Source organism: Drosophila novamexicana, unplaced genomic scaffold, assembly GCF_003285875.2.
Source record: "Drosophila novamexicana strain 15010-1031.04,08,12 unplaced genomic scaffold, DnovRS2.1 tig00000121-arrow-pilon, whole genome shotgun sequence".
Taxonomy (NCBI): Eukaryota; Metazoa; Arthropoda; class Insecta; order Diptera; family Drosophilidae; genus Drosophila; species Drosophila novamexicana.
In genome coordinates this window covers 233870-245921 of record NW_020824773.1, presented here as the reverse complement: position 1 = coordinate 245921, position 12052 = coordinate 233870, and the positions used below count along the sequence as shown (strand labels likewise).

Genomic DNA, 12052 nt, shown 5'->3' with positions numbered 1-12052 from the left:
TTCGCTATTCAAAGACGGATTGAAACCAAGCTGTTCAGTGTGACCAGCACATTATTAAGTTTCAGCAACTGGTGCATTTCTCGCCTGTGCGCTTTGGCCACACTGCGTTCTAAGCTTTTCCATTTTATTTAGTTTTTTGCTTTACGCTGCGCAATTTTTTAAGTATTATAATTGGGATGTACTAAAGAAAATTTACCAAAATGACCGACAAATGTATTTTTGGCCCACCGCCGGACTCGGATGATTCAGATTGCAGCAGCTATGACGGCTTTTACTTCTCTGAACCTGTAAGCAAATTTCTTGGTTCCCGCATTTTGTTGACCACAAGCCACTTCTTATTTAGCTGAAGCGGGAGAAGTTCGTTCCGCCCGTGCAACGCGGCCAAAAGCTGCTCGATGCACTGCTGGAGGGCAATTTACAGTGTGTGCGCGAAGAAATCGACGCGCTCCAATTCCATGTGGATGAGATCGTATGCGGAGGCCTCACCATGCTGATGTATGCCTGTCGCGAGGGGCACTACGAGGTGGCCGATTACCTGGTCAACCAGCTCGGAGCTAATGTTAACAAGCAGGTAGACTCTACAATGCCGCTGATGTTTGCCTGTGACTGCCAGGCGAACGACTCGTATGTGGCTGAGAAGCTCGTACGCCTGCTGCTGAGCAAGGGCGCTGTCATCAATGTGTCCGACAAGTATGGCCTGACGCCTTTTATGTTTGCCTGCCGCAGAGGCTACACTAACGTTGTGCGCCTGCTGATCAAGGAGGTGAGCTTCGATGCGATCGACAATCAGGGCTGCACGCCCATCTTTCATGCGATTGAGAACAATCATGCTGACATAGTCAAGTTGCTGGTGGATGCGGGCGTTAATGCCAGCCTGGCCAACAACAAGGGCTACACGCCCAAGCAGGTGGCCGAATTTCATGGCTTTTATGATCTGCTTGAGCTGCTGCCGCGTGATCCTGCTGCCACTTACATGGTGCCGACGGAGTTCCTCGGCTACAACACGCTGCGTGATCATGTGCCACGCATTTTTCTGAAAACCGAGTGTCCGGAGTACTTTCAGGAGCTGAGCGGCATATTAAACTCTGTGGATATGGCAAATATGCTGGAATATTTTGCTAAAGCGCGCACCTCACTGGCCGAATTCCTTATTATGGATGATGAAAAGCTCAGCAAGATAGGCGTAAAGTTTCCGATCTATCGTAACAAGATCAGGAAGGGCATACTAGAGTAAGTGCTAACTGGGTCCTAAGTCATATATTTATTAATTTACTACTTACCTACGTCCTGTACATAGCTTTCACTTGCATCACTGGTCTAGGAAATCCATTGCACGGGTTAAAAAGGACGGCATGGATAAGTAAATTAAACCCATTAAGTTGTCGAGCACTCTTTTAATTTACTTTTAAATCGCAGCTTCTATGAGATCCTTATGATCACCGCCAATCACTTACAGCACTTGGTTATCATACAAGCCTCGCTGCGCTTCGTCATTCAGAATCAGATGAAAGGCGAACTTGGCCAGCCATTGGAAATGCAGTTAACCAACTTGCGGAGCAATTTGAGAGCATATCGCGGCGTTATAGACGATCTAACCAAGACGGTTAAATATGTGCGCAAGTATATTTATAAGTATATCGAGCCTATTAATAACCAACGAATTTAACAGCTTGCTTCGTTCAGTCCGGACAAGAGTCCGCTATATATTGACTACAATGAGATTCTCGCCGAGCGCAAGCGACGCAAGGTGCGCAGCGTCTTCAAATACACAACCATTATTTTGGGCATATCCGTATTTATTTGCTTAAAATGTAAATGGTCCTTTTAAACGCGTACACAAGCGCAAGCCCAGCACACGAATAATAGTGTTAGTTTCAAGAATTTCCGTTAAAGCTTAAACACACAACTCAGTACAAATAACCGTAAACTAATTCATTAATCATTTCGAAAATTCTCGAATCAAAATAGGTTTAGTTAAAACGCTTTATGAACTGTTATTTGAAGTTTATGTTTAACAATAAATGTGTTAAAAAAAAGTTAATTGTTAATAAAAATTAACAAAAACAAATTTTGGATTTAAATCGAAGAACTGTCGTCACAGCTTCTACAATCGATAAGCTATACAAAGACCAGATTATCCATTTTCAAAAGTCGATAAATCGATATTTTTTAAGTGACATCACTAGTTTGTTTACAATGCTCAGTTAAGCAGCGAAATTTTGGCGCCATTATGGAGCCTGGAGTCATAAAAAAGCTAGATGAGGTGGTTGTCAATCGAATAGCCGCCGGTGAAATTATTCAGCGTCCGGCAAATGCACTGAAGGAGCTGTTAGAAAACAGTCTGGATGCCAAATCGAGTCACATTCAGGTCACCATCAAGTCCGGCGGCCTCAAGCTGCTTGAAATCCAAGACAATGGCACTGGCATACGCAAGGACGATTTGTCCATTGTTTGCGAGCGCTTTACCACCTCCAAGCTGAGCAAATTTGAGGATCTGACAGAAATTGCAACATTCGGTTTTCGTGGCGAGGCACTAGCTAGCATTAGCCATGTAGCCCATTTGAGCATACAAACCAAGACGGCCAGCGAGCGCTGCGGCTACAAGGCCGCCTACTCGGATGGCAAGCTGCTGGCCCCACCAAAACCGTGTGCCGGCAATCAGGGCACTATCATTACCATTGAGGATTTGTTCTATACAATGCCACAGCGTCGTCAGGCGCTCAAATCCCCTGCGGAAGAGTTCCAAAAAATATCCGATGTGCTAGCCAAGTACGCTGTGCACAATCCACAGGTGGGTTTCGTTCTACGCAAGCAAGGCGAACAGCCGACACTGAAGACGCAAGCGCGCAGTTCGCGGGCGGAAAATATTCGCTCCATTTACGGCGCCGCCGTTGCCAAGGAGCTGATGGACTTTAGCCATAAGGATGATATGTTCAAGTTTGAACTGGAGTGCCAGCTTACCCAGGTTAACTATGCGGTAAAGAAGTCAACGCTGCTGTTGTTTATTAATCATCGACTGGTCGATTCGCCGGGTGAGTGGTTGATATTAGAATTGCATCGCTTGCTAATCCTCTCGAGCCTTCAGCACTTAAGGCCGCTGTGGATGCTGTGTATGCCACTTATTTGCCACGAGGTCAACATCCTTTTGTTTACATGAGCCTTATGCTGCCGCCACAAAACCTGGACGTTAATGTACATCCCACTAAGCATGAGGTGCACTTTCTTTACCAAGAAGAGATCATTGAGCGCATCAAGCAACAAATGGAGGCTAAGCTATTGGGCAGCAATGCTACCAGAAGCTTTTACAAGCAGCTCAAGCTGCCAGGCAGCTCGGAACTGGAAGTAACCCAAACTCAGGACAAAACTCAACGCATCTACGAAAAGGAAATGGTTCGCACCGATTCCACAGAGCAAAAGCTGGATAAGTTTTTTAAGACGCTGGAGAAAAGTGATTCTGGCCTGTCGTCCAGCTCCGGCAATGAAACGCCAGCGGCAACACAGGACGAAAGCTTTCGGCTAACAGCGGCGCGCAAATCAAAAGAGGTGCGTCTAACCAGCGTGCTGAATATGCAGCAGCGTGTAGAGCGCCAGTGCCATGTGCCACTACGCACCATTTTGAAGCAGCTTGTCTATGTGGGATGTGTGGATGAACGGCGTGCGCTCTTTCAGCACGAAACGCGCCTGTACATGTGCAATACTTTCGCCTTGAGCGAGGAACTATTTTACCAGCGATTGATCTACGAGTTCCAGAACTGTGCAGAGATAAGCGTGGTGCCGCCACTGCCGCTGCAGCAGCTGTTGCTTATTGCACTGGACAGTCGTGCCGCCGGCTGGGTGCCGGAGGATGGTGACAAAACGGAGCTGGCTGCCAATGCGGTGTGCATACTGCAGGAAAAGGCGCCAATTATGCGCGAGTATTTCGCTTTGCGCATTTCGGAGCAGGGCTGCCTGGAATCCTTACCAGCACTGCTGGCACAACACATTCCCAGCCACGCACAGCTGCCTATTTATCTGCTGCGGCTGGCCACCGAGGTTGACTGGGAGCAGGAGGCGCAATGTTTTGAGACTTTCTGTCGCGAAACGGCGCGCTATTATGCCCAGCTAGACTGGCAGGATGATGGCGATATGCGCAGCCAGCACTGGTACATGGAGCACGTGCTGTTTCCAAGCTTTAAGAAGTTTCTCCTGCCACCGGCGCGACTAAAGCAGCATCTGTACGAGCTGACCAGTTTGCCCACCTTGTACAAGGTCTTTGAACGTTGTTAGCTATTGATATTATAATAAAGCGTCCTGATGCTCCGATTGAAGGCATAAATTCAAATAACATTTTAAATTTGCAATTTAATCATAACAAAGAGGTTTAATAAACAATACCTATACCTAGTACTAGCTAACTAATTTAACTAAGCACAACCAGCCCTGCAATAAATCGAGTAAAAATGTGTGTATGTGTGTGTGTACATTAAATTATGGTTTGTATTGTATTTGTGTAGTGTTCTGTGTGTGTGTGTGGGTGTGTGTGTGTAAGGATGATCGAGTGTATATCGTCTGTATCCACATATTCTGCAGCAAGCTTTGTTCTTGTTCAATTCGTCAAACGTAAAACGAAATACTTTGTCTAAAGCACGAAACCGGAAGGTGGGGGAAGCCACAGGGAAAACCATACCCAAGGCAGACCGCAAGTTTTGTCGCCTTGTTTACGTTTTCCCCACAAAATATTAGTTCTGCCGGTAATAGGTCAGTTCTGGCTGCCGTAGCCGTGTGATCTTCTCCGCATTTTTGACGTGTTGCTTCAGTAGCTTCATGATCTCCGTTTCATATTGCTCTGGAGTTGGCTTAACGCCGGTCGCCCAGTAATAAATATCCCAATCGTTGCTAACGCCATTGATGAGTTCATCGTAGATCGCCGTCTGTTTGGCATCGAAATTCTTGAGGTATTTGTGCGCAAAGGTGCTCAATAGCAGATCGTTCTCAAGCATGCCCCGCTTGCGTGATTGATAAAGCAGACTGTTTTTGCAAATACATTATTGCCATGGCATCAATCAAGCATCCCGTACAAAATACTCTTACCGTTGCTTGCGTTTAGCTAATGGCTCGTCCGGACGCTTTGGATACTCGGGCAATGGCAAATCGGGATCTTCGAAGTCCACAATAACATCGTCCTTGGTGCTGCTCGATTCGGAGGCACAGCGTCGCCAGGGCACAGAGCGTACCAAATTACGGCACCGCTGTTCCAAAAACAAAAAAGGATGGAATGCGGTTGCACAAATTACGCAATCGAAATGCATTTTTTTTATTTTTAAGTTTACTTACGAGCAGCTGAGGCAACATTACCAAACACAAAATTTGGAAATTCTTTTCGAAAAATCAAATTTTACGATGAATTTTGTTTTTTGTTGTTTACAGCAACGTGTTCCAAACCCGAATGCTGGATTATTAATATTGCAGAGTATTTGTTGGTTTTGGCGCCGCCTGCTTTGCTTTTAAAAATAAATATAACAGGGCTACTATAAGCGTGTAGTACCAGGGCTGCTGAATATGGTGTGCTAGCATTCAAGCAATGTCTATTAGATATGACAAATTTGTCGCCGCCAGTTCACATATCGATATGCATTTGATTTTCAATGGATTAAATGATTTAAAATAGTAAAAGATAAGAAAACTTTATATATTTGTTGTTGGAAGCTATTGAACATATTTTTTGTTCTTACATGGCTGCTGCGACTTGACGTTGCATGGATGTGACGTAGCTCTTACTCACAGCTAACACTCTCAGCATGTTCTTGCGCAAAGCGTTACCTTCATAGCTATCCACTACATGAATCGCTGTGTTTTTACTCAGTCTTCTTTCGGTTTTCTTGGCGTGTGGTGGGACAGCGGCACGCGAGTTTCGTTTTATACGCCGACGCAAAAATACATAAATATACATACATATGGCAAAATATATAAAAATTATGTAAAAAATAAATATCTGTGGCAACGCCGTGCTTACACTTTGTTTGAGCCTTGTGCCTAATTCCCAGCTTGCGTGTTTAGTGTTAAGTGTATTGGTGTGTGCGCCTTTGTGTGTGTCCGCATATATTTGTTATTCGCGCGGCAAAAAGAAAAAAAAAACAACAAAACCGAGTAAAAAGTAAACAAAAAATATCGCTGCCACAATTTGCGGCACAAAAATGCTGAATATATAAACAAAACAAAGTACATTTTAAGCAATAGCTGCTTTCCGCGCGTGTGTGTGTGTGTCAGTGTGAGTGCGCGCTTTGTTTTTGTCTTATTTTTACGTAAAAAAAACAGCAGCAGCAACAACAACAACAACAGCAGCCGCAGCAGCCAGCGCAGCAGCGGCAAAATGCCGGCGACAGCGAATTTGTGCCTGTTGTTGTTGCTGCTCTTCGTAGTCGCCGTCGTCGCTAGCAGCAAATCGAAGCAGCAACAGGAGTCCGGCTCCACAGCAGGAAAAACAAAAACTCTGAGTCCCTTGACTGAGAAAGGTAAGCCTTAATTTGTTGTTAATCTCTGCTGCGGTGCATTAACCCGACAGCAGTGACGTAGTCGTCAGTGTTGAAGTCGCCTGGCGTCGCTTGAGTAAATATATTAATGCGCTCTCGCTCACGCTCTACCGTTTGGGGTACCTTTTTTTCGTTCTTTCGCTCTTGCGTAGGCCAAAAATAACAAACAGCGCCACGCCTGCTTCCCCTCGCGCCTTTACCTTTGTTATGCAAATTCTTTTCCTCGCTTCAAAAATATCCACAAACAAAGAAAAAAAGAGAAAATACAATTTGTTTTGTTATTTTTCTGGATTTGCTTGGAATTTTATTGCCGCAGCAAGTGAAATGTGGCGTACGCAAAATTCTTGCAAGACAAAACAACAAAAACTGCAGCAACCGATTTAACCCATTGTTGCCCCCCGTTTCCCCACTCAGCTGCATTGCCATGAACCAGTCCATTGGCTATTTGAATACCAGCTAATAAGCAACAGAAAAATTTAAATAAATATGCGAATAATAAATAGGTACAATTATGTACATGTCTATAGTACATACGTGTTAAAAAAATGTGTTAGTGTGTGCAGCGCAATTTCTCAAATGCGGCGGCCCCCGACGACCTGTGGCCGCATTATGCATTCGCATGCTTTAGAACGTCAAAAGCGCAAGAAGAAGAAAATGGGCGGAGTGAAGGGGAAATGAGTCAACTAAACGTTGAGCTCGTTAAATTAGACTAAAGAATCGTAAACAATATACAAATTAAAGTAACCATTTCCTCATTTGGTGATATTAAGCGACAATTGGTCTGGGAATATAATAAATTTTTATATATAAGTATATTTATTTAGATATACGTATGCATTAATGTGTACCCTTAAGTCCGAGACGAATCAGTCAAAAGTTCTTTGAAAACAAGACAACGAGTCACATATTCAAGAACTTTAACAAAGTATTCAATTGAAGATCTGGAGATTAAGCAAAAAAACAAGAAACAAAGTGATCTTGCTTCCAAATCTTAGAAAGCTTCGCAGATTTAAAGCGTATTTTCAATATTTTTCAATACTCAATAGTTTAAAAAGTTTGTACTATCCAACAAATAAGTTTCGACTGTTAATATGGGAGATTTATGATTTAGTTATTCAATTTTATATTTTCATTGTGACGCTTGCAGTTGGCGAGTTTGCATAAAATATCTTGATATCACAAGAACTGGTTTTCTACTGATAGTTTCTGTGACATAATGAGTCGATCTTGCCGATGATAACTTACTTATGTGTTATGTATTAACATGCATACAACAAAATTATAGACATAAGCAAAGCTTTATATATAAAGCTGTTTGTCCTGAATGAGTGACTGACTGAATGACTGACTGATTGACCGACTGACTGACTGAATGACTGACTGACTGACTGAATGACTGACTGACTGAATGATTGATTGACTGAATGACTGACTGACTGACTGAATGTCTGACTGACTGACTGAATGATTGATTGACTGAATGACTGACTGATTGACTCACTAACTGAATGACTGACTGATTGACTCACTTACTGAATGACTGACTGACTGACTTATTGACTGACTTATTCCACCCGCATGTATCGAAAAATTGTTCAAATTAATTTGGGGAGTGTTTCATACGTTTCAAAAAATCCATCCCTCCTTGGTGGAAATGGGGGTCAAAGAATTTATGGGTGACGTTTCGTTTTCAAACTTATTTCCAAAGAGCTGTACGAAAAATCATTTGAGAGGGTTCACACTTTTCGTAGAAATCCAGCTTCCTCGGCGATTCAAAGATTTTTTTGGCCGATTTGCTTCCAACTTTTTTTCAAAGCTTTACATAAGATCTTCATGAATACGTGTTTCAGCGAAGTGAAGTGGAAATCACTATGTGGAAATCTAATATCTAATATTTTCAAAACTCACAAACTATTTTTACTGCCTCTAAAATATTGTACGTTTTGAATGCTAATACATTTTTTACGGCTTCTAATAAACACATTCTTGTTTCTAAAGAAATTCAACCAAAAACAAGTCATTTATAAGTTAAGCTACGATCTTGATCAGCTGCGAATCCCTATATCATATCGCTGCTAGAGGAATGTTCGGCCTAAAATTAAGTTCCTTTACACAAAACTTGCTCGTATTTTATGATATCTTAACCGAACTTGGCATGTAAGAGCTCTATCGTTATTTGAAATTTTCCAAAAATGGATATATAAAAACTAAGAAATTTTCCAAAAGTTTTCTTAATCTTTTTCTAATCGTTTAGTTCTGCTCTGTATGTAAATAAGAATTGAAAGCATACAAAATATTTACCACAAATCTAAAATCAGTTCAACTGCTTTTAAATTTCATTAGGAAATATACAAAATTAGAGTTATAAAGAAATTTGGAGCTTGACTTTTGTTGTTTCCGCAAACCATTTCACGTGCTATGCTTGGTTTCTGGTCAATTGCGCGGCCCATTGCACTCCTGCATACACTTTCCTTCTGCTCAATTCCGTCTTTTGCTCAATTGCGCTCCCCTGGCCTGGCCCACGGTCCCTTTCCGGGCTGCGAACAATCTGTAAACACGCCGCCGCCTCGCAAGGACAATTTGTGTGCTGGGTTAAAATTGTGAAGGCCCGTGTGAAGTGGGCCACAGTAAAACGATGCCGCCGCGGGCAGCAGCAGCGGCAGCGGCAGCGGCACAAGGGACGGGCTAAAGTATGGGCAGACAAAGGGGACAAAGGTTGTCTCGCTCGCACTTTCGCTCTCTTTCTAGATGCAACCCCAGCAGAGGCGACGGCGGCAGCGGCAGCTGTTGGGTCCATTGCCCTTGCCAACCCCCCCCTGCAACGCGTGCGGACGGAAATATTGCGGAAATCGTTTATCATGTCGCCAATGGCTGCGTTTTAATAATTGCTGCAAACGCGACAAAACGGCTGCAGCGACAGAGAGCGAGAGAGAGAGCGAGAGAGCGCGAGTTGACAGCCAATTAGTTTATGCATACAAGAAAATGTAAGTCACCTTTGACCAGGCCGAGTTTAACGTACCGATTTCCTATTTTCTTGTTTTGTTTGTTTGTTTGCTTGAGCTGGCGCTGAGCGCAAGTTCAAGAGCAAACGATAACCTGCGCACAGACGATTAAGTAACAACAACAACAACAACAACAACGACAACAAGAAGAGCACAAATTACAACAGCAACAAACAAGTCTTTACACACACACACACACACACACACATACACGGACATAAGTCACACCTGCTTAAGGCCGGGCAAACAAGCCCACAAAATTAAAAAAAACATCGTGACGCTGAGCGAGCCACTGCGCAAGTGAAACAGATATAGATAAACAGTAAGAGTGACAGAGAAAGCTAACGTAAAAAGTCTGCTGTCGCTTGTGCAAACAAACAATGTTAAGCAAAAGAAAAAAAATAATAATGCCTAACAACTGGACAAGCCGGCCGGCTTTAAGTCTTGAGCAATACAAGCAACAGCAACAACAACAAAAACAACAACAGCAAACGAGATGGAAAACTCCGCAGATTGAATGCTCTAAGCCAAATGATCTGGCAAGGAATGTTCTGGCACTACAGAAACTTCCTGAAACAGTTATTGGCATTTTTAGTGAAAAAGACCCCTCATTTGTATTATAATTATTATTGTATTGTTTCTTTTTTATTGTTTTTGCTGTTTTAGTTTTAGTTTTCTACAAACTCGTAAGATTTGACTCCAAAAATATTTCAAAAATGTTATGTTTATAAAAAACGGCGCATAAGGTAAACGAGACCTTAAACATCGTTTAAACAAATTATAAAAAATAATATTACTTCAAAAAAATTAATGAAATTTTATGGACACAATGTAGGGTATCATTTTTACCTTAGATAATATGTGACGCGATAGCTTATGCCTAAAAAATTAACATCAAAAATTCTATTTTAATAGCCCACTACGTTTTTGACAATATCTCCGAACCATTCCAGTGCTATCCAGAACAATCCAAAATAAAATAAGTTACAAAAGGTAAATTTTGGCTGACCTCTTCTAATATTAAAAGAACATTCATTGTGGTACCATCCGTGCTCAGATTTGGAAACCAGCCATAGATATGCCAAATAATGAACAATTGGCAAGGCAGCTGACAAATTCGCAATACCCGAATCCAAACCAAAATGCAGTAGGGCAACTAACAATCGTTTTAGTTGTATGCTTAGCTAGTACATAAATATGTGGATGTACGTTGAAATCCGTGTGGGCCTGCTACAAATGAGGTCCAGACAAACTGGAGAGGGGAAATGGAAGTGCTAAGGAAGCGGCGTTTAAGGACATGCATCGGCAAAGCCCATGGGCAAATAATCATAAGCAAACAATTAAGCGCTGACGTTGCTTTTTGCCGTGTTATTTGCCTAACCGAAACTTGGCCAGAGAAACCGGGCATTACGAGTGCTTGGTTTTTGGCTTATTCTTTTTTGTTTTCATTAGTTCTTCGAGTTTATTTTGTTGGCATCTTTATTGATTTATTGCACAATTCATTGTTGCTGCTCATTGGCAACAACTGGCGGTTGTCTCATTCGTTTTGTACTTAGTTGCAATACTTTTATGGTCTGTCTGGGTCCGCATGACGCACAACGGCTGATGATGGGACCGGTTCGGGAAACAAAGACATTCTCAGCGTCCAGAGTGTAGACTTGGTTTGCCCTATATGGTTATGGAAAAAGTAAATGTATCTTTAAACTGTGTTGATTGTCTTTGTCAAGCTGCTATTCGAGTATAGAACAGGAACTAAACAGCGAACAGCTTTACTGAATTAAGCCAATAGAAAAGGAAAGAAGCTGGAAAGTCTACTCTTAGAAATATTTTGGTATATAAATCAAAGTATAGTTGAAAAATATTTATCACTCTTTTAAGTAATTTGTGTATTGACTTAAATAGGTTTTTAGTACTTTTAAAAAACTATTAGCAGTTAGTCAGGCCAATATATAAAGAAACTAGCATGATAGTGTGACAAACAGGTTTGAACACATGAACACTTTTTAGTTTCAAAAAGCAAGCGCTTTTACTCTTAACAAATGGGCTAAGCATAATAAAGTTATGTAAACACGCAGAAGATGATATAGACTATATAACCCCTTTATAGATCTCGAACAATCACAAGCTAGATTTGAAATGGAGCTGCTGTACTATACAGATCTACTTTCTTTTGAAGGACCTTTGTTCTTCCAAAATCCCCCGTAAAGGATTATATTAGCTATAAAATGAAAGATATTTGATCTGTATATACTACTCTAGAAGTAACATGTCAAATTTGATGACTCTAGCTCGTAAAACCTAAGACATTTGGTCAATAAACAGCATTTGGATCGAATTTTATCGACTGCCTGGAAAAGGGACAGGTTATCAACTATCGGAATCAATCTCGTACTGGGCGGGCACCAATGTTACAAATCTACTAAGTCTCTAGTTCTTATAGCTCGACTAGCTAGGCAAGCTCGACTCGGCTATTAACCTTTTTTACCCGTTTTTAATAGGTTCAGGGTATAACAATATTCACTCATTATTTCCAATAACAGG

The 12052-nt window shown here is 41.9% G+C and overlaps 4 protein-coding genes across 4 annotated transcripts in view; 3 read left to right on the top strand and 1 right to left on the bottom strand.

The window, feature by feature from the left end:
• The first annotated feature begins 102 nt into the window (after positions 1-102).
• Positions 103-2018, top strand: LOC115757988 (putative ankyrin repeat protein RBE_0220). The gene is made up of 5 exons (XM_030698478.1): positions 103-287; positions 344-1230; positions 1298-1360; positions 1417-1612; positions 1670-2018. The coding sequence occupies exons 1-5, from the start codon at positions 201-203 to the stop codon at positions 1826-1828; spliced, it is 1392 nt and encodes a 463-aa protein (XP_030554338.1). The 5' UTR covers positions 103-200; the 3' UTR covers positions 1829-2018.
• A 166-nt stretch (positions 2019-2184) lies between these two features.
• LOC115757985 (DNA mismatch repair protein Mlh1) lies at positions 2185-4638 on the top strand. Its single transcript, XM_030698473.1, has 2 exons — positions 2185-3032; positions 3086-4638. The coding sequence occupies exons 1-2, from the start codon at positions 2231-2233 to the stop codon at positions 4264-4266; spliced, it is 1983 nt and encodes a 660-aa protein (XP_030554333.1). The 5' UTR covers positions 2185-2230; the 3' UTR covers positions 4267-4638.
• LOC115757993 (succinate dehydrogenase assembly factor 2, mitochondrial) lies at positions 4322-5432 on the bottom strand. The gene is made up of 3 exons (XM_030698487.1): positions 5314-5432; positions 5071-5228; positions 4322-5007 (listed from the first exon to the last, which is right to left on the bottom strand). The coding sequence occupies exons 1-3, from the start codon at positions 5329-5331 to the stop codon at positions 4719-4721; spliced, it is 465 nt and encodes a 154-aa protein (XP_030554347.1). The 5' UTR covers positions 5332-5432; the 3' UTR covers positions 4322-4718.
• Positions 5433-6316: 884 nt separating this feature from the next.
• LOC115757982 (prolow-density lipoprotein receptor-related protein 1) overlaps positions 6317-12052 on the top strand; it is a 63930-nt gene continuing 58194 nt past the window's right edge. The window contains exon 1 of the mRNA XM_030698471.1: positions 6317-6491. Coding sequence (XP_030554331.1) covers positions 6350-6491 — 142 coding nt within the window. The 5' untranslated portion in view covers positions 6317-6349. The remainder of the gene's footprint in view (positions 6492-12052) is intronic.